A 22,247-nucleotide genomic window follows, 5' to 3' on the forward strand; every position below is an offset into this window, starting at 1 on the left:
GTGGTGAATATGTGTAAAAAAATCCTGTACAGAAAGTAAGTTTGGACTTTTGAGTGAGGTTTAACCATTGCAGAATCCTCCCCACCTGAATTGGAAACTAGGAAATCTTCAGTTTGCTTGAAGAGCAGCATGCAGTTGTGGATGTCGGAGCCTCAGCTAATAATTCAAGAGAGATTTCCTGGGATTAAACTGTCAGTTCGGGTATGGACCTCATTTAGACCATTGACATCAGAGTAGGGGTGTGTAGGCTGAGTATCAGCAGCTGCAAGGAACACAGATGATGAGCTTTCTCCTTGCCAGTGAATGTCAAATCCCTAAACATTTTCATGCAGTTAATATGTATTCGCCAGTCAGCAAATGCTGTGAGCAGCAAAGCACAGGCTTGAACTCAGTTTCCTTCCCTCCTTGAATAATGCACGTTTAAAGAGATAGGATTGCCCACTTCTATTGCACATCTTCCCATTTGCATTTCAATCTCACAATACTATCAAACAGTTTTACTGCTTCTAATTTGAAATGAAAACTAGACCTTCTAAAGAGAAAAACTCCTCCAGTATTAATTATCTTACCTAGATTTCCCCTAGATTCTCACAAAATCTGTCTGCATTCTTCCGTGCACTCTCATGTTTGTGCACCCGTGTCACAGGTTAAACAGACAAATCTTTGTGAGTACAACCTTCAGCTGGCTTGTTGTAGAGAAAAGAATGCTATGGGACTAACTAATTTATAGTGTTTGACTTGTCTCATTAAGCAGCATTTGGCCCCACAGGGCAATGTTTGCTGTTCTGTTATCATTTCCGCTCAGGGGGAGCAGACAAAAGGCCTCGGCTGGGCACTTGACAGCCCAATAGTCTGGCTTGCCTCTCCCGTGGTCTAATCTTAAGTGTCTGTGTATAGAGAATCCTTCTGCTTTGATACAAATTACAGACTTAAATCAGGTAAGGCGTCAAGTAGGAGTATTTCGCAGCCTAACATACGCCGCTACGCCAAGGGCTGGGAACGCGGCGCCACCTGGTGGTCGTCGGGAGTCACTGCGGGCCCAGAGCGGCGGCTCCGAGGCCGTGCACCGACGGCAATGCTCCGCCGGCCTCCTGGGGGCTTTGCTCTGTGCCACCGAGCACAACGCGGGCAGCCCGGAAACAGAACAAAATTACGTTCCACGCAGCCCCGATCCGCCTGACGCTTTCCTACCTCCTCCGCCTACAACCCGAGTTGTAATAAATAAATACACAAATAAAGGAGGGGGGATCCGCCCCCCGCACGCTTTCGGTACTGCCCTACGCAGCGGCAGTGCCCTGGGCCGGCAGCCCGCCCCCCCGGCCTTTCTCCCCGCCCAGCCGCCGCTGCCCGGAGCGGTCGGGCCGTGCAGCTCACGCTTTACAACACGGCCGCCCCCGGCTCCGCTCCGTCCCGCTGCCGGTAGGTGCGCTGCCCCCCGCCAGCCGCCGCGGGGTGCGGGTGCCGGCGGGGCAGCGCTACGAGCGGATCTGTGCTGCGCGTGGGGGCGGGCCGGGGACGTGGCGTGGTTTCCGTAGCAGCAAGCGGCAGCTCGGTGCTGCGCTGGCATAAAAGGCTTCCAGCTGTTACCCAGAATCACTGCCTCGTGCTCCACGCGCTGGGAAGGGTTGTCCGGACATGCGGTGGAAGCCCTGGAGACACTTAGGGCCGGGCTGGACGGGACTCGAAGCACATGGCCCTGCTGTGGGTTATCTGTACCTGTCCACTGCAGGGCAGTTGGGCTGAGTGGCCTGTAAGGGCCTCTTCCAATCCAAAGGATTCTACTCTGCAGTCCTGTGCTATGTGACCATAGCAGGAGGGAGTCTGTGGCCCAGCCAGTGTATGTGAAGAAGAAAACTCCTTCATTCCAAAAAGTAAAGATCCAAAACTGACTTGAATACAAATTGACATGATAGAGCCTATCTGTGGATAGGAGCGTCTGGAGGTGTTACTCGTGGCAGGTGCACACACCAGAAGCACTGGGGTTCCCTTTCATTTTTCCCCATCAATGCTCAACTGACTGCACTTTCCCCACAGGCATGAATTATTCTCGGTTTATCACAAGTGTGAGTGCAGCAAGAAAAGCATCTCCAATAAGAGTTCTGAGTGAGTATATGCCTGCTCTTGGCAGGTCCCCTTAAGAGTATCATTTTGTGTTCTAGACTTTATAGAGGCGCTGTGACTGAAGACTTGAGTAGGTTGAGAGAAAGCCTGCCAGGTATTCACAGGGCCAGTTAACGGTGACTTCTTTAATCTAGAGATGTCAAGTGCATACAAAAAGAATAGCCTTGAACCATTCATTTCAGAAACTCATCCAGACAACAGAAATAGTGTCGTTGTCACTTAAACTAGTGCCTGAAAGTCTCTGCTACCACTTCTGCAGCAGGGGTTTTGGCACAGCTTACTATGAATTGCCACTCATTGTCCAATCGTCTAATAAGTAATGGAGAACAGAGAATCAGAAGGCACTGAGCCAGACCTGATGCTATCCATCATCTCACATCTGAGCTGAAAGCATCAAGACAGCATGAATTCCTTATTGTGAGCACGTGCACTTGTCAAGTAAGGTCCAGTCTGTGCTCGTAGCAGAGCACACATTGGATGTGAGTGATTGTGAAATTGCATTTGAAGCAAGAGTTGTCAGCATTTTCTTCATACCGCCTTATTTACACTGTGCCTCTGCCACTAAAGCCACACTGCCAGAAACATTCCAGCTCCCTTACTTAAAAGCTGTAATCAGATGTAACTGCCCATAGTAGTAAAGCAGAACAAACTTACCTGGTTTATTGTGAGATAAAGTGTGTGAACAACTGCTGCAATAATCAAATTGTAATCAAGGTATTTTCCTTTTACTGTAGCTGAATTGATGCAAAAGTCTCCTCCATCTCTCATCTCTCTGGCTGGAGGGGCACCAAACCCTGCCGTTTTTCCATTTAAGAAGGCTACTATTGCCACTGGACATGGAAATGCTGTTGAGATCGGGGAAGACTTAATGAAGAGGGCTCTTCAGTACTCTGCCTCAGCAGGGTATCTGTCAAGGCTGCTTGATCCTGGAGCATTCATTTTGCCTTTATTTGGTACCCTAAAGAAGTCAACATATACCACTTGTGGTGCTTGAACTGACATTTTTATAGTATTGGCATTTTTAGTACAAAAATTGCATATGTTATATTAGTTTAGCACTCTTATTAACTCCCCAGTAGGCAGCACCAAGTCAGGCTTATGACAGGCTGGCAAGAATATGCATGTACCTATGTAGTCACATAGGGCGTTAATCAGTGCAGTTGCAGCTTCTCCCAATACTTAAGTGAACACAACTTTAGTAAACAGGCATTTGTAGATGTACTACAAGACTTTATCTTAAAACAGTTCTTTTAAAAACTCATTTCTGAATTTCCTGCTATCTGTAGCTCACTTCCAGAAGCCCTGCAAGCTTTGTCAGACGGCCACATCTGAGTATGGAAAGATTGTTCCTAGGAGCAGATCCTGTTTAGCCTCCACCCGTTTTCCATCCTCAGTGAATCATTTCTGCACAGATTTCACAGTCATCATTTGGTGTGTGTAGATGCTCATCTTTGCTGCTCTTCCAGAAGAAACATTGATATTTTTTTCATTAATTAATAAAACAGTCCAACTGGCGTATTACAGTTGTGAGACAGTTAAAGCCAGACTCAGAACTGTGTACTAGTTTTGAGGAGCAGCCTCTTTTCGGCCCGTGTAAGATGTTAGATGCACCTTACCTCATTCCTCTTTCAGGATTCCAGAACTCGTGTCATGGCTAAAGAACTTTCAGAAGAATCTACACAATCCCCCCACAGCCAACTACAGTCCTGAGCAAGGACAAATGGAAGTGTGTGTCACAACCGGCAGCCAGGAAGGCTTGTGCAAAGTAGGACCAAGAACTCTGTATATTAGAAGTACTTCTTTCAAGATTATGTTTTCTTCCCTCAGTTCAGCTATACTTAGCATTAAGCATCTCTGCAAAGCTTTGTGTAGAATATTTGTTAAACAAACATCTCAGGCTATCCATACAAGGTAACAGAACTTAAAACATGTTGGGCAGTCTCTTGTCATACATAAACGTTCAGATAAACCAAAAAGATTGTCAGAAAATACTCCAAGGTTATATTTCTTGTTACGCAAGTAATCAGCACATCAGTGCCTTATTTGCTTTTCTGTAACGTGACAAACTGTATTAGTTTTCCTTGAATAATCAACCTGTTCAGTCAGCACCACTGCTTGGTTGATGCTTTCTGCAAGTGAAATGCTTTCTGTTGTATGGAGAGCTGTTCCCATTTCAAACGGTTATTTCCTAGCTCTGTTTTGTTTCTAAAGCTGGTTGTTCATCTGTCTTCTTCACAGACAGTAGTTACTTAAAATTTTTAGGGAATTACTGATGTGTAACCAACACTTATAATCTCACTGAAGTCGGAACTAGGAAGCATATGTAAAATACTTCTAAAATAATTTTCTTTTACAGGTATTTGAAATGCTCATTAATCCTGGGGACAGCATCCTTTTGGATGCCCCCACATATTCTGGGACACTAGCAGCTGTAAGTATTTCATCAGCAAAAAGCTGTGAACATTAGATTTGAATGGCATTTTAGTACCTGCTCTACTTGCTTGTATGCCCTGTATTTACAGCCAAAACACATCTAAATGTCAAGTTTTTACTGTTAGACCAGCTGGGTTTATAAAGATTTATTCATAAAAGCTATCCCCAGGACGCAGCATCCTTTTCTAAATCCTGTAGTTTGTTCTAGGACTGAGGTCATGTTTGGGATTGGGAAGGAAGCTATCACAACAGTCAGCTCAGAACAGATTTTATAAGTGGGTATTTCAACAAATTGTTGTGTTCTGCTGAAGTATTTTATAGTCTGATGATACTGTACCCACAACTAAAGAGTTTTCAGATGTGAACTAGTAAGGACTGCACAAAAATAGCAAAGTTTCCTTCTGAAAAAAATAATTGCTGTATAATTAAACATCAAATAAAAATACATGAGCTATAAGAAGGGTTAGGATAGATTGTGTACCACTTTATTCCAGTTTCCTCCTACACTAACAGGAATTTTGATATCGTTTGGCTAATCAAAAATCTCTTGCTAAGAACATCCTTTTAAAATTATTGCATCAACTTAGATTTTTACTTAAAAATGCTGAGCTACATGGTACAGATTGAAATCCCATGAAGGGGAGACAATGTACTGTTTTGTTAGTATTTTTCCTACAGCTCTTGACATAATTCTGTCAATGTGTCACTGTAATAGCATTATTTTGTTCTCCCATGTATTGCTGAATATATCTGCTATGAGCAGATTCTTTCCCCTTTGTCAGTAAAGAGTAGCTTACAGTTTTGGCTCTTCTGTTCAAGTAGAATGCCAGTGATCCACTGGAAGTAGAGCTGCAGTAAACTTTCTGTGTTGAGAGCATGAAGAGAAGAATTCAAACTCTCCACGTGCCTTTCTGCTTGCAAAAATGTGTCACTTCCTGTAGAAGAAAAGCAATAGACATTAGTTACCTTTTTCTCATGTGGCTTAACGGGGCAAATAAAGACGAATGCAGTAGGTTTGACAAGCTACATAGCAAACCTCAACAAGCTTTGATTTGAATCATGAGGATGTAAGAGTTTGGGATAGCTATAAAGTCAGAAAGGATTATGACAGTTTTGTTCATCCTGTCAACAGCTGAGAGCTTTGGGCTGTAATATCATTAACATTCCGAGCGACCAACATGGCATTATTCCAAAAGCTCTAAAAGAAATCCTGTCTGCTTGGAGTCCAGAAGTTATAAAAAATCATAGCCGCCCTCTCCCCAAATTCCTGTACACAATTCCAAATGGCTGCAACCCAACTGGGAACTCTCTGACCACAGATCGCAAGGAGGAGATTTATCAGGTATGTATCAGGGGCCCCATGAATATTGTAGGTAGAAATGGGTAAACGCCTATCCTGTTTTAGCTAAAGGTGCAACATTTGGGCCCATTATTGGTCCAGAATAAATTTTTCCCAGAACTTGTTTCTAAACAAAGCCACTTTCACGAGGAATCTTCACTAGCAGGTTGTATATTAGGTAAATTATTTTCTGCCTGGTGTCATTGTCAGTAGATTCAAAGTGGGTTTACCACAAGCATACTGTACCCTTTGAACACACCTTTAGTTACATACCTGTCCTTGCACTGTAGGTAGCATGTTTACTGTTTAGATTGATGTCTGAACTGAGCATTTGAAACCTCCTTCTGTTACAGGTTTATATATAGTGAAGGAGCAACATGTGGGGTCTTAGTATGGTCCTGGCAATAGATCTAGAGTACATGAAGAATTGAATTTACAGTCTTTATGTTTTAATCAGTCTTTGCTTTCAATTCATTTCTTTCTTTAGCTTGCAAGAAAATATGATTTCCTTATAATAGAAGATGATCCTTACTACTTTCTTCAGTTTGAAAAGGTAATCTTAGCTACTACCTAGTGCCTTCATTTCTGTTACCAAAGAATTAAAGTTTGAGCCATTATCTTCTTGGATACTCTTCGCATCCTTCTTCTAAGTTAGTTATATGCTTAACAGTCTATTGCTACTTTTACTTTTCCTCTTTGTGGTATTTTATTGCATCAGCCTTTTAATTGTGGTGGTTCAAATTCCTCAAGCCTTACATGGGACAGAATTTTCTTCATTACTAAGAAAACTGCAAAGTTTTTCCCTGCAGAGGAGAACAAACATACCACAAAAAAAGCACTTGAAAAGCAGCCTTTTAACGTTCCTTTCAACCCATTCACTTCTCCATCCAGGGGAAGATGGTCTACTCCTAATCTACTACATCTCATTTCTACCCCTTTGCCCTTTTGCCATTTATCCCTAAAGACATAGGAAGTAGTACTGTATAGGCAGCTTCCCTCCTTCCCTGCAGATCTTCCCCCTAGGGGTAACAAAGTGTTTAACTGTCTTCCCTAATGGATCTGCAGCAGCACAGTCTACTCAAGCACCCAGCTTCAGGAATAAAAAGCTGATCTGGTAAGGAAGCAAAACACTGCTAGAAGCTAAACTGCAGTGTTTAGTGTTCTGTTTTGAAATACATTTTTGTGGGAGGAGGCAATAAAAGTGCTTCACAGTCATTCAATAGCATTGTTTAGCTTTGCTAGAGAATGAGCGAGGATGTATAGGAAGTAGAATATTTGATAAGGAAAAAGCATGCTGAACTCAGTAAAATCAATGTTTGGACATATCTTCTAACTTACTTTTTTTGTTTTGTTTTTTTAAGTAGAGCTAAAAGCTACTGTTCCATCTTGAAAATTACAATATCCTTCTGTATACTCTGTAAAAACCTTGACAGAGAATAAATTTGTTTCCCCTGCTTATTGCATCATACCAAATCTTGTACTGAGCATTTGAGTGCTGATCGGAGGGCTAAGCATCTAAAAGAAACAAGGCTGATTTCTTGATGGCTTTCACAGAATATTATTATATAGAATCATAGAATCACAAGGTTGGAAAGGACCTACAAGAGCATCTAGTCCAACCGTCTTCCCATTACTGTAGCTACAACAAACCACTAAACCAGATCTTGTAGCTTATCTCAGACAGCTAAACAGCCATTTGTCAGTAAGTCACTGCCTTTGCCATTTGGACGTCCATCTCTAAAATATTCACTATCAAAATATGTACTTTAAGAAATAATTACATCTTCATAGCAAATAAAGTAATTGCACCACAATCCTTACTAAAAACTTGAACTATATTTTTTATTTTTCTTTGAAGCCATGGGCTCCAAGTTTCCTCTCAATGGATGTGGATGGCAGAGTCATCAGGACTGACTCATTCTCTAAAGTTCTCTCATCTGGGTAAGCACCCTTCAGACTCCTCAGGATTACCTCTTGATTATGGCACAAGACTAATATTGTGTACAAAAGGATCAGATGACAGTTTTTTCACCTAATACCTGATAATTTCTGGAAGGTATTTTTCTTCATTGTACTAACTTTTCCTGTCATCTCTTGGAAGTCATTTATAATTCCACATTCTGATTCTCCTCTGATTCTGATAGTTACATCATCCTGCCCAAGCAGGACAGTCTTCCAGGCACAACATAGGCAGAAAGACTGAGATGCTGGCTCTCTTCCCGGAGCTCCCAGTAGTCTTTTACCAGTTTTCCTGTCTTTTACCATTTCTGCAGATTCTTCCAATATATAAAATAAATAATGACATAATTCTCTATAACCAATCAGAGTTATAGCGATATCTTCTAGCTTTACGGTTCTTTTGGGTTGTGTCCTCCTGAAAAATTAAGCTGGATGGTCTCACACAAAACAATATATTTGTGTTTAAATTTGCTTTTATTATTCTAATAGATATAAGAAAATAATGTGAGTTCTGCTCTGACAGCTAGTGGATTGCAACCCCATCCCCCAAAAAGAGAAGAGATAGCATGATGCAAGGTGTGATGGCACTTCCAGAAGTGATCCTACAAAAAGACACAATGAAATTTAGTCTTTGCCAAGGACACATTTGAGCTTACTGATTGGTTTTGATTTGAAGAAAAACAGTCTGAGCTAAGACAGGTCATAGCAATGAAACATTAATAAGAACCTATTTTATCAGCCTGTAGTGCATTTATCCTGAAGGGCTAAAAGAGCAAAAGAAGCGGCCTATTTGCCAATTCACATATTTTTCCATAGAGCTGAGCATTCGTGGCTTTTAATTATATGAATAATTCACCTCATAAGTTGTGTAAACCTGGGGTTTAGGGCAGTATTAAAGATATAAATACATACAAGATGTTTAGTACATTAGTGAAATGAGTTTTCTGGTTACAAGTTAACCCATAACTCACATAAAGGATTTGTACCTGGCATTTCCTGTTGTAATTTTTCCATTTTCTTCTAGGTTGAGAGTAGGTTTTCTGACAGGTCCCAAGCCTCTTATCGACAGAGTTATTCTGCACATCCAGGTTTCTACAATGCACACCAGCACTTTCACACAGGCAAGTACTAAACTACCAACTGAATTGTATTGAAAAACTGGATTCCAAGTCAGAGGAAACTAAGAACAAGCATCTTTTGTAGTTGCACTACATTTTTCCAGTTTTAGCTTGTAGCTAAAAACAGATATTGAACAGATATTGATTGACCAAAAGGAAGAGACCACCAAGGAAACTGCAGACAGAACTAGAAAGCTTATTGCATGGAACGTACTACTGCTTCAGCTAATATAATATGTTAACCATCAGATTTCAAGAATCAAGATTTAAGATGTTTTATCTCTTGCCAATGGGATCACTTGAAAAACCTCAATATAAAGCATACAGTGGAAGTAGTTCTTCCCCTCCCCCTCCTTATTTTTCTTTATGCTTAGTATTTAAAATAACACTGGTAGCTCACAGACCTCACAAAGGTGCCATCATCAGCTCCTTTATAATTAGTAACAAGGAAAGGAGACATCAAGCACATCTACATACAACTTCCAATTCCATTAGTTTATCATAGAGGCAGTATTTAAGCACAGAGACTGATGCAAGTGGAAGGAACTTCTGTAAAACAATATACATTGACTTCCTTTTTCTCCCAGATTACCATATTCAGGTCTCCATCCATTCCTTCCTCCAATTCCAACTTCCAAATGTTGCCACTGACCTTGAATATAACAGTAACATGAGCTGCAACAGTCTGTTGCTTCTGCCACCTCCATCTATAAAGGGCTCCAAGAGACCCTGCGTGCAGTTTCTTGCCCGGGTGGAATTCTGAATAATACACAGGGCAATCAATCTTCTGAGATTGTGGAGCAGCCTTGTATTGATAGTGTATTTTATTTCTTTAGATAATAATATCACAGCTTCTTCAGCAGTGGGGAGAAAAGGGTTTCTTGGAGCACACAGACAGGTAAGGTCATGGCATATTTTCAATCCCCTTATCTGTCATGCTGCTTCTTGCCACCTACACAGAACAGGTATCCACGTGAGTATTCATGTGGCATTTCAAATGTCACAATCAGATACCATTTGAACCCTAAGCTTCCTACAGTAATGGGTAGTATGTTATGGTTTGTACAGGCTTGTCACAACATTGTAAGAAAAGCATGAGAAAGGTTCTTACATCTGATCACAACAGCCATTGTCTGTTAGGTTTCATAAAATAAGTTTCAGAAACCAAAGCTCTGTGTTCCAAGAGTATCAAAGAAGTGTGAAACTACTAAGTATGGTTCATTTGTAGAGAAGGGTGCCCTTTTGCATCTGGTTTATGGATTCTACACCATACATCTCTCTCATGTCTAGTGTTGCAGAATCACATCTGCTTTTTTTTATACCAGACTAGTCAGTGTACAAGGCTTGTCCCTCTTATGTCTTGGGGGAGGGTCATTTTCCCTAGTAAGATATTGTATTATTTTGAAGTTTTAGTTAAAGTATGAGGGTAGTAGGCTCAAAGGGTTAAAACAAGGGAAGCTGCCAGGTAGTCGTGGCAAGTTTATCATGTGATCTGTTTTTATTCATGTATACCTGTTAAAAAACTTAAACCTAAATGCATAAATATCACGTGTACTTTTGCAGGCATACAAATAGTTAATCCTCTTTGTATGCATGTTTAGTGTGATGAGTACTGCAAACAGGGCTTGTATCCACCAACATAATAGAATGGATATCATTTATAAAGTGTTTAATACTGCACTTTCTCAGACATGTAAGGATTAAGAAGCAGCTACAAAAGCACTTCATCTGTCTCATTGATCTGTGCTTTGTTGCAGACACTGGGAAGCATTCAAGACTTTTCTAATGCAAATACAAATTTTCATATACACAGTATATTGTATTGTGCTGATCTAGGATGTGTTCATATTTCTGTTAAGTGTGCATTTTGGTTGATAAGTAAAAAAGCTTTGTTTCTGCTTTTGGAAACAAATGGACTTTGAAGCACTATGAGATCATGGCTTTGAATTGATAATGTACTTCCAGAGTTGTGGAGTTCTACAGGACCCAGCGGGATGCAATGCTCATTGCTGCTGACAAATGGTTAAAAGGTCAGTCAGTGCAACACAGCTAATAACACAGACTTTTTTCCTAGCTATTATCATCTTTGTGTTCAAGAAAAATTGCTAAAGGTCACCTCTTGACCGAAGTGATAGGTGATCGCTATGAGCAAATCAATGACATGAAATATTAAGCTTAGGACAAATTATCTAAGACTGCAGTTGTCCTGCTTTTTCTGATGGGGGTCAAGTTAATGATGATGAGAAAAAGGCTCACCAAGTAATCACCATGTAAACTAGCTTTACAGAGAGCATGTATTTCTCTCCAGAACATTCTTTTTACATTTAGAATCTCTGTCTTTAAAATCTCCATCTGAAATTGTCAGATTCAGTTGCATAAATTTAAAAGAAGACTTAAATATAGTAGTGGTAATGGTCATTTTGTCTGAACTTAATTTCAGTCATCCACTTTTATGATTAATCACAGAGCACTGAACAAAACTGCTCAGCAACAATGGGATTACAGTTAGTGACTAAAATTGCTCCTTTTAGTCAGTCCGCAGTGGAATCAGCAATAATTATTTAGGAACTGCCCACCTTCCTGAGATACTTCCCTGGGACTGAAGTACCATATGGTCATCAGTGCACTTGCTATTACTGATTTCCAGATTTTAGATACAAATTTTGTCTTCTTTTATTGACCCTTTTTGTCTCAGTTCCCCAAATACCAATACAACATGACAGCTTTGGGTTACCTTAGGCTGCATTGTGAGAATATACTCATGTATGGAAGACTATGAAGTCTTCTTACAAGAGGAGAGTAGTCTATTCTAGTAATGGGAGCTGTATTAGCATGGAAAACAGATTCTATTTTTGTAGGATCACAGAATGGCTTGAGTTGGAAGAGAAATATCATCCATTTCTACTCCCCTAAAGTAGGCAGGGCCACAAACCTCCATATATAATACTAGACCAGGCTGCCCATTTAGCCTGGTCTTGAAGACCTCCAGGGACAGGGCGCCCACAGCATCCCTGGGCAGGCTGTGCCAGTGCTTCACCACTCCCTGAGTAAAACATTTCTGCCAAATGTGTAATCTAAGTGTCCCCTCTTTTAGTTTAAAACTGTTACCCCCATCCTATCATTACCTGCTCATGTTAAAATTCAGTCTCCTTTTCACTTATAAGCTCTCTTTTAAGTACTTAAAGGCCACAATGAGGTCCCCACAAAGCCTTCTCTTCTCCCAGCTGAACAAGCCCAGCTGACTCAACCTGTCTCTGCAGGAGAGGTGCTCAAGCCCTCTTTAGATATGTATTTGTTAAACACATCGGTGTAAAAAAGACGGTAAGTAGTTTCTTCAAAAACATGTCCAAAAACAGATAATTACTTCTAGGTAAGCAACAGGCACACAGTAGGTCTGCATATATATATAAAAAGACAAATTCTCTCTAATCCATCATCCTCTTCATAACTCCTAGATTCCCCTTTTCTTTGGGCTAATATCTATAACCAATTAAAAAAAAATAATTATCTGCTTTATTACACTTAAATCATATTGATACTGGGAGAAGATGCATCATAAGAATGATTTTTGATTGTTTGGAAAAGTAGTTTACTTAATATCAAAGTAGTCAACACAAGTTGTTAACACTTGGGTTTTCTATAATTCAAAGTCATCACTTTACCAAAAGTACTGCAAATATCAGCATGCATGCCCTCACAGACTAGATTAGTACCTAAATTTGGGAAGGGGCATCTTTGCTCTGTAACCATCCATATTCCCTTTGAATTCATAGAATCATGGAATAGCTTGGGTTGGAAAGGAACTCAAGGATATTCAGGTTCTGACCCCCCTGCCACAGGCGGGGTTGCCAGCCACTACATCAAGTACTTTCTTGATTCCCTTTTCTTTCTCTAGGCTTGGCAGAATGGCATCCTCCTGCTGCTGGCATGTTCTTATGGATCAAAATTAAGGGAGTTTCTGATACACAGCAGCTGATCATGGAAAACGCTTTGCAAAAAGAAGTATGACCTATGGCTTATGATATTAAATCAGGAAATGACAAAATAAATTTATTGTATCTATTTGCACATAGGCACAGACCTGTAAAAGCAGGGAACTTGGGTCCACAATCATCACTGAGTCTGAGGAATTGTTCTATAATGTAGTGTGTCATTAATAAAATATTTTCTTATATATATTCAAAATTTGATATTTGATCAGCTTAAATTTACATCACATATATATAGTACATATTGTATATACTATATACAATATATTCATTGTATACCTAATAGTATATTTTTAATATTGTATGTATAGTAGAGTGGGCAGCCATCATTACAGACTCTTTTTAGTATGAAAAATGAAGTGTGATTTTATTTTTAAAATTGGAAAGAGACAATGCAGTGCGCTGAGTAAACTGCATCCACTGTGCTGGTATTCTAAACACTGACAGTAAACCAGACCTGGTTATGAACCAGCCTGAGAGCCCTTTGGTTTTGTTACATGAAGTCTGATACCAGTTTGCATATTTTTGGCTTCTCATTTAGGAAGGACAAAATGTATCAGCCCACATTCTGATATCAGTATTGAGCCCTCTCAAATTTAATATAACGTGGTGTTTTCAGCCTGTACGAGTGCTTATATCTGAGTGGTTCACCACATTTTTGTAGGTGTTACTAGTTCCTGGAGGAGCGTTCAACATCGATAGTTCAGAGCCCAGTCCTTATGTCAGAGCTTCTTTCTCTCTGCCTTCTCCAGCCCAGATGGATCTGGTGAGACTGGGGTTTTTGTTTTTGTTTTTAACATTCTTATCAAGAAGAGTTTATCATGTAATTATGTGATATAATGATATTGTTACTTCTTTGTGTGTTATTTCTTATTTGTCAGTGTATTTATTGGAGTACTTAGGCACTAAAGCAGTATTTTTGAAGCAGCTGTTTCTTGGGCAAGATACTCTTATCCAAATTTCCTGAAATGTGCCAAATTTTAGGACTCCTTAATTGTTTTCCATGTACCTCATACATGAAGATTCTTACACTTAATCATCCCAGTTATTATTTAGAAGAGTTTCACTGAGGCCAAAGTTTTGCTAGTTATCTTAGCATTAACAAACAGTGTGTATTTTTATTTCCTTTATTTTCCATTCCTGAAACTGAATTCCCTTTTTTGTGTGTTTTGCCAACTCTGTGTAAGGAAGAGTATTGATTTTCTTTCCTATGATTCACTTACATGTTGCATTTCATTTCTCAAGAAGTAATCTCTGTTTTATAAACAGTTCAGATGTTATTTGGCTGTATCTGTAAAATCAGTGGGGAGAAAGTCTAGGAGATGATAACCTTTTGTGCAGATTTAGTGATCCTCTGATGCAGGTGCTCAAAAGTTCAGTATTTGTAGCTTTACTTTCATTCAGCTACTCAGGTCTGCAACAGACATGTGCTTCTATTGTCCTTCTGTGTTTCTTCTTTGTGAAAGAGGAAGTAATTCCTAACCATACTGTAGACAGTCAAATTGTACCTTGCCGCCATTGTACTTCTGTATGCTTCTCTTCTGAATTATTCTCTTTTCTTGCAGCTTTGGCATCTCTAGTGCTCTGTAATGGGTTAAAAGAGATACTCTTCCAGGGACCACTAGTTCTATTAAAACAACTGATTAGCTTCATTTCAATTCTGAATAATCATTGAGCATCATTAAGTGTATTTTTCTGTTTGAGAAAAAAAATGCCTTCCTTTTTTTATCAGATGAGTGGAAGCTTTTTCTTGTCACAATATGATTTAAAGCCCATGCATGTCATTAAAAAAAAAAAAAAAAAAAAAAAAAGGAAAACACACAATATTAGCAGAAATTTGTGGTATAAAACAGTGAGTGAGTGAGCATTAGGGTAGTTTTAGTAGATAGTGTGTTTAAGTAATGCACATACCTGAATTTAAACCATCTTTTATATCATTGCAGGCTTTCCAGAGACTGGCTGACCTTATAAAAGAAGCTGTATGGAAAAAATGAATAGAGCTCATTTAGCTATCAAAATCATCTCAAGAAAATATAAATTAACACTGGGATTTTGTCAGAACATTTTAAATCAAGTGCAGTACAGTGGATGTTTCCATTGTTTCACCTAAAAAACAAACAAAAAAAAGAGCAAAAAATAATTTGCTGATTTTTTTTCTTTGTCAGTACATTGCATTGCTAAATATATTCTAATCCAAAAAGGTTTGATATGCTTAAAATGTTCTTCTTCCTGTCAAATCCATAATATTGTTAGAGCTTGATTTTGGCTTTTGCTTTCTGTTTGGGTTTGGAAGCAGGAAAATCAGTCATTTAGGAAGTTACACCTGAGATAGTCTTAGGCGTTCTTAATTCTAACTGATGCATTCTGCCAAGACCTTTTGTTGGAATTGCTTTTTTATTTTGCTTTCTTGTCCTACAGTACATTGACTAGTTTTGAGAAGATCGGTATTTGGTTTTACTAAAGTTTTGTCAAATTAAAATGAGGTTGGGATGTTATAAATTGGAAACTGACATAGCAAAATCAGGCTACGATTACAAACATTGGCTAAGGTTCTTTGCAATTAGCAGTGGTCTTGCAACTATTTTTTCTGGCTGGTGGGAAATATTGGTGATGGGTGGATGGCTGGACTTGGATGATCTCAGAGGTCTTTTCCAGCCTTGGTGATGCTGTGATTCTGTTTGCTTGTTTCCACTTCGGTCTGTGTTAGAAAATGGCTGCTAAGCAAAGGCATGTGGGTGTGCAAATAGCAGCTGCAGACATCTTTTTTAATAGAAAAGAGCTTAAGTAACTGAACTGAGCACACACTGGAATGAACAATACCTTGACATAGATGTACAAAGCAAGCAAATTACAAAAATAAAGATGTTTTGATCTTTGGTCCCTCTATTATTATCATCCCAAATGTTAGATTCTTGGCACTATGTACAAAAATTTCAGGAAGTTTTAACTGCACAGATTATCCTAGGCTTCTCAATGCATTGCCCTGCAACCCAACCCACATCCCTAGGTTTCATTTCAGTCCTCACTGCAGGCAGGTAAGCTGGTGCCATGGGCGAAGCCAGCCATACCACAGAGTTGGACTGGGCTTGGGCACAGCTAGGACCCATGGGGTGGATGGTACAGCCCTGGAGGAGACTGTAATTATGTTTTTGATTCTGGTGGATGAACAAATTATCATGAGCCAGCAATGTGTTCTTGCAGCTCAGAATGCAAATGGTATCCTGGGCTCCATCAGAAGAGGTGTGGCCATCAGGGACAGGGAAGTGATTGTTCCTCTATATTCTGCCCCTGTGAAGCCCCATCTGGAGTACTGTGTCCACCACTGGGGCCACCAGATGAGAAGGAAGTGGAACTCTTGGAGCAGGTCCAGAAGAGGACCACAAAGATGATCAGAGGGCTGAAGCACCTCCCCTACAAAGACAGGAGCTGGGCTCGTTCAGCCTGGAGAAGGCTACAGAGTGACCTCATTGCAGCCTTTCAGTACCTAAGGGGAGCATATAAAAGGAAAGGAGTCAACTCTTTGAAAGAGCGGATAACAGCAGGACAAGGGGAAATGCTGTTAAGTTGAGGGAGGGAATATTTAGCTTGGATGTCAGGGAGAAGTTCTTTACAGAGAGTGGTGAGGTGCTGGCACGGGCTGCCCAAAGATGTGGATGCCCCATCCCTGGAGTTGCACAAGTCCTGGTTAGATGGGGCCCTGGGCAGCCTGGTCTAGTTTTAGATGTGGAGGGTGGTGGCCTGGCCAGGGGGCAGGGGGGGAAGGGGGTTTGGAGCCTCATGATCCTTGAGGTCACTTCCAACCTGGGTCATTCTGGCCATTCTGTGATTCTGTGTAGTCCTGAAGCTGTGCCCAGGGCACAAACAGAGTCTTAGAAGCTGCAAGGATTAGGAAATGAAGCTGTTCTACAATTTTGATGCTGCTAATGGGAGGCCCAACTAGCAATGTCCTCTCTGCAGAGCTGCTTAACAGCAAATGTTCAGCTTTCAACTCAGTTTCATAGCTGCATGCAGAAATTTTGAGATTGCTGACTTTTCTATCACCAATAAAGCAATTTTTTTATTTTTACCTCAGGTTCAGTTTAGAAAAACATTTTATACAGCAGAATGAGCAGGTGTGTCTGCTTAATGAAAATAATGTCATTGCTGTATTTCACAGCGGAATACATGGAAATGTCATTTAAGACTGATTTGAGTTGTCGGGCACATTGTGATGTCATTGTCCACTGTCAGTTGTGTCTCAGGGGAGAACAGAATGATTGCAGTGCCTGAGCTGTAATCATTCTGAGTGAGGAGCACTCCGCACATACAAAGAAAAATCCATTCTCATTATTGTAGCATTGTAATTAGGAACACCAGTACCTCGCTTTTCTCATAACAACAGTGGAAGCTTTTATGTCACATTGCAAAGCCCATTCGTCACTAAGAGAGGAAGGATAAGAATCTTGCTAATTCTTTCTGAGAATGAGTAGCCCAGAACTCTGTTCACAAATATGACTGCTGCTATGAGATTCCCTGCTAGCTCTACAGAGTTTAGTATTGTAGCTATCAAAAGCTATTTGCAATGAACCACATCTTCTATAGCTGTTTTCATGACATTATATTTTTGCTGCTCTGTCACATGAGGTCTCTTGCTGTATAACTGACAACCTAGCAGAAATTTTTAGAAATTACTGAAGTATTCTTTTGTTTTCTTGGTTAATGAAAGCAGATACAAATGGTGAGTTTGCTGGTAATACTACTAGCACATTCATTCATTTTTCTCTTCAACTTTTAGGCACCAACACTTCTGTTAGTGGAAGCTGAGGGACTGATGTATGCCTGTTGTTTTTCCTCTGGCTAAATGGTACTCCAGAATGGTGACTAAGTAATACTCTATTACACTGCTTCTTATTTTCTCCCAAGTAGAACTCCATTCCAGTCACATCGTTAAGAGGTTAAGAATTAGAGGTACCTTTTCATGGCATTCCTGATGAATTTACTTTTCTCCTCAGCTGAGATTTATTAAAAATTAGGTCTTTTAACTGACCCCAGAACTTACTATCAGCACAGTCCTACAAATGAAGATCTCAGAGATATACATTGGGACTTTCACATAGGTGAATACCCATGGGAAAATAAGAATTAGAAAAGTTTATATTTCTTCCATACTAACTCTGCTTTCTTGTATGAAGTTAAACAGGGGCAGATTTACAGAGCTGCCAAAACAGAATAACATGTGGAATTAATACAGTGCCAGTAAAGGAAAATGTTAAAGAAACAAGGCTTTTCTTTGTAAGTTTTACAGCATTAAAAGCATGGTCTGTAACACCTATATTAAAACAGCATGGTTATGTAGAGCCTCGGGGCTCACAATAAAAGAAAATTGGTCTGGAAAGCAATTAATGGTTTCAGATTAAAGGGGTGTTCACTACTCCAGCAAAGAAGCAGTAGGATGAATCATTTTAGCTAATCTCCAGGAGATAATATTTGGATATTTAGGTATCTTGAATATTGTTATCCCAAATTCTTCACACACTGAAATGAGATTTCCTTAAGCATGTAACCAAGTGATACATTTGTTGTAATTTTCCATTTCCATTGTTGAAACTGGCACTAATTAGTTAAAAGACAAGGTTACAACAAACATGGAGTTAGACTTAAACTTCCCAGTGGGGAAGTCTTCCAGCATCTGCCTCTTGGAGCATTAGCTGCCGTACCAAGAAGGGAAAGTAGAGATAAATAGTTTTCCTTTGAGTTTCTTACAAACTCTGTAGCACTGAGGTCCAACTCCCAACAATAGAAGTTCTATGTATTGCTGCAAACAAGATGGAGCAAAGTAAGAACAGTCATTGCTGCAGATGCTTATCTCAGAAACATTTAAACAAATGTGAGTTTTCCATAAGTCATAGCCTCATGTACTAGACAGATTATTTACAAGTACACAGCATGACTATTAATATTAACTGTATGACTTTAAAGTGTGCCACGCAGTTGTTTCCTCTCATGGGCTGCAGAGTACATTAGAAACAAAAGATTTTATTATTCTGATTTCAGTAATCTGTAAGTTCTTATACAGTGTTTGAGAAGCAAACCAGACAATTGAAATGTTGAGGTTTGGGGAATTCAGAGAAGTTGTCTCTGTTTTCAGAAGAACGGAAAAACAGCGTCGTCTAGTTTTGTTTAGGAGCAGGGTTTTTCATCAAGAGAGTTCCACCAAGCATCCTGCCGCCATAAAATTAAAATACATGAGCATAAGTGTAAAGAGCTTTGTGATCTCTTTATAATTTCAAATGATACAGAATAAGTTAAAAAGCCAGATGAATGTCTGCAAGTTATCTTAGTAACAGCCAAGAGATTTGGAGAAAGAAGGGTTAACATATGCATGCTGACACAGAAAACACTGTTAATAACAACAAAGAATGATCTAATGGAATACAACAAGCAAGCTAGTCTTATGGTACACTTTAGACACAGGAGCTAATGCCATGCTACTGAAAAAGAATTAAATTTTCTGTAAAGATTATCAGCAGCATTTGTATTTGATTAGAATGGTTTCTCCTCATTTCCACCAGACTGCTAAAATTGTGACATGCTGCCCCTAACTGTCCATAGGCCCTTCCATATTACATCCATGTAATGCATTAGAGTGCTTTAAAATGCTTGGATTACAAATTGCAAGACACTTCCTAAGAAACTGGTTACATTTTTGTCTCGCATGTTTTCAATTACAGGCTCAAATTTTTTGCTTGATTCCCACCAAAATCACACACACAGAATTCAGACAGATGGACCAAACGTGTAGTGTTAGTGAACATGAACTGCCCTGGATGAACAGATGCAACTGATAATGCTGTTCACCAAAAGGTGTTTATAACGTACGTTGGGCCCTATTTTTTCACTGAAACTTAACTGCAAAAGATTTTATTTTCTCCACAGGACAGTATGAAATCAGATTTGGTTTGCTTTGGTTTGAAGTGGTAAATAAGTCAAATTATGCAAGAGTGATAACTTTGGGAGGATGAGTTTGCACTTGTGTATTGACTACCTCTATCATTCTCCGAAGCTCTGTGTCCTCCTGTTTGAGGCTGCCTCATTCCAAGGGCTTTTCAAAAGAATTTACAAGAAGGTGGCACCTTTCTAATTCTTATCTTCCTTTGCTTTTTGATGCCATGGTCTGGCAAGTATCATCTGTTAATATCAAAGAGCCCAGGTTTTAATTAGAATGCATTTTGGGACCCAGATTCAACATTTCCAAAACAAGAGCTCCCAAGCAATATGTATCCCAATTGCCAGACAAAGGTTTAGGTGCTTTGCTGTCTAGCTTATATTGGAGAGGATGAAAAAAGGATTGAGATAAGCATGAAGACAATCTGGGAAAGAGAAAATATCTTTAAATGCTTTATTAAATCCTGGAGCAAAACACTAGCATGCAGTGCAGCATTTCTGCATTCTGTAAATGTGGTTCTTTGCTGAAATTTTCCCCTGGTAACTGTGTTATTGAGATCATTTCTAAGCTCCCAACTGTTCGTTTAACTGGGTGAGTTTCTCTAATCTGTACACAACATAACTTTGCTTATACTGTGGCAAAAACTCTTCTAATGTGTTACTATCATGACAAATTCTTTTATAATTTTCCAGCATGTTCCTCTATCCATTTTTTTTTTTCTTTGCAAAAAGATCCTTTTCTGCCACTGTGTATATTCTTTGTAGTCACATCTAATTCACAGGTGAATTTAATAGCAGGAAGGGAAAGGTGTAAGGAAATAGTAGTAGAACTAGAAGTAGTGGTGAAAGCACTGCCATGGCAGAGCTGCACACCAAAGTCACCACAGCTGGAACTGAAATTCATATACAGCTGCAGTGCTAATCTACGCCGTGGTGTGGGAGAGCAGAGAGGAAGCAGTGAAGGAGGAACCCCTCCACTTGTTGCATATTACACTGCCATGTGGATGACTGACAACCTGAGGGCTTTGCAATGGATCAGCTGAGAGGTTAGTGCTACACACTCAAATTTATACCATACTTTCATAAAATGTATAGGAACTGCTGAATCATGGCCTGAACCTCTGATCAGCCATCTGAGGCAAGCAATAAGTCAGCCCTGGGAGCACAGCCTGGCTCCACCTCTCCTAGACACCTTTAAAGAGCTAACTATCACTGGGGAAGGATCTCTTTTGGAGATTGTTCCTTGTGGAGACTTTCAGCAAGCCCAGGATAAGGGTAAATTCCATCCATTCTTCTCTAACACAACAACTTGTTAGCCTAGCTCTTCTGTATATTTCCTAATAATAACATCACTATATTCACTGAAAAACATATAAAGCAAACAAAGAATTAAAACATGGCCTAATAGTACTTTTTTTTTTCCCCCCTTAGAATAAAGAAGGAAAAAGGAGAAAAAGAAATTAAAAAAAAATCAGCCAGGTGATCTCATTTTCTGAAAATCTTTCTTTCTAAGGCAGCCATGCAAGAAAACTAAACCCCTCCAGCTAAAAAGCAGTGCATAGGATGTCCAGAAACATAAGGCAGATATCTGTCCCTTTAGGAAGCTTATCTTTTTTCCAAGTTCTTAAGGTGAACTGTTGTCTTGCAGTTCCTCATAAGGCAAAACAGAGGTTTTTTTGTAACGTATAACACAGTTTAAATTGCACCATGTCAAAAGACTAGAACTTAAATTGCCATGCATCTCCACCCTTTTCAGTGTGTATAGGTGGTTAAATACAAGACATGGGGAGGACTTGGCCTCTAAACATCAAGAGATGGTTGCTGGCCCTGCTGAATACACAATTTTCTCCAGTAAGGTCATGTCTACACTGGAAAATTTTGCTGCTATAACTTTCATTGACTTTCAGTTTCTGCTAACAGTAGGTGAAAGTAAACCCAACTCCAGCATTGTGCCCCAAGACACCGTTTTATTCTGACAGCTAAAGCCCTCCATTTGCTGAGTCACTGAAAACTTGCAGTAATGAGCCTGTCCAAATGAAAGGCATCTTTACAACCTTGCCACTGATTAATAAAACTTCGACTAGATATAAGTTTCTCCTACAGGCACCTACACTCCATCACCTGCACAGCAGCAAGGGCAGCAAACAGCCTCCTCAGCATCTGAGGATCAATCACAGAGGTGCAGAAGGGGATCCCCTACTGCAGAGGAAACAGGATCAACCTTGTGTGCAATGTTAATTGAAATCTCCAGACAAAACACATGCTCCATGGACATGATGATTTTTTTCTGTATTTAATTTTTATGTGTCATGGTGGATGATAAAGAAAATAAAGGTAGAGCTACATCACACACTGCAAGGCACA

General features: G+C 39.8%; 1 protein-coding gene across 9 annotated transcripts; it reads left to right on the plus strand.

The window, feature by feature from the left end:
• Window positions 1–1,339: 1,339 nt before the first annotated feature.
• Window positions 1,340–19,200, plus strand: AADAT (aminoadipate aminotransferase). 9 transcript variants are annotated; one of them, XM_085544901.1, is made up of 14 exons: window positions 1,340–1,419; window positions 2,035–2,103; window positions 2,856–3,024; window positions 3,754–4,032; window positions 4,478–4,552; window positions 5,687–5,896; window positions 6,381–6,446; window positions 7,752–7,834; window positions 8,877–8,973; window positions 9,807–9,868; window positions 10,936–11,000; window positions 12,866–12,972; window positions 13,624–13,725; window positions 14,903–15,845. In XM_085544901.1, exons 5-14 carry the CDS (start codon window positions 4,487–4,489, stop codon window positions 14,951–14,953), a joined length of 909 nt encoding a protein of 302 aa, XP_085401027.1. In that variant the 5' UTR covers window positions 1,340–1,419; window positions 2,035–2,103; window positions 2,856–3,024; window positions 3,754–4,032; window positions 4,478–4,486; the 3' UTR covers window positions 14,954–15,845. The 9 variants fall into 9 exon arrangements, 8 of the variants coding, with proteins under 8 accessions (XP_085401027.1, XP_015716461.2, XP_085401029.1 ...); XM_015860975.3 differs by having other exon boundaries at window positions 3,754–3,886; XR_001554759.3 differs by lacking the exon at window positions 12,866–12,972 and having other exon boundaries at window positions 3,754–3,886.
• Window positions 19,201–22,247: the final 3,047 nt, after the last annotated feature.

This window comes from Coturnix japonica, chromosome 4 (genome assembly GCF_054131305.1).
Source record: "Coturnix japonica strain WE chromosome 4, WE-NBRP24, whole genome shotgun sequence".
Lineage (NCBI taxonomy): Eukaryota > Metazoa > Chordata > Aves > Galliformes > Phasianidae > Coturnix > Coturnix japonica.

What these genes read in the sequence shown, in the direction of transcription:
- AADAT (XM_015860975.3), top strand. Translation starts at nt 2,037, where the DNA reads ATGAATTATTCTCGGTTTATCACAAGTGTGAGTGCAGCAAGAAAAGCA. An exon ending in GCCAGGAAGGCTTGTGCAAA is followed by an intron (nt 3,887 to 4,477) that starts GTAGGACCAAGA and finishes TTTCTTTTACAG; the next exon opens with GTATTTGAAATGCTCATTAA. An exon ending in AAAACGCTTTGCAAAAAGAA is followed by an intron (nt 12,973 to 13,623) that starts GTATGACCTATG and finishes ACATTTTTGTAG; the next exon opens with GTGTTACTAGTTCCTGGAGG.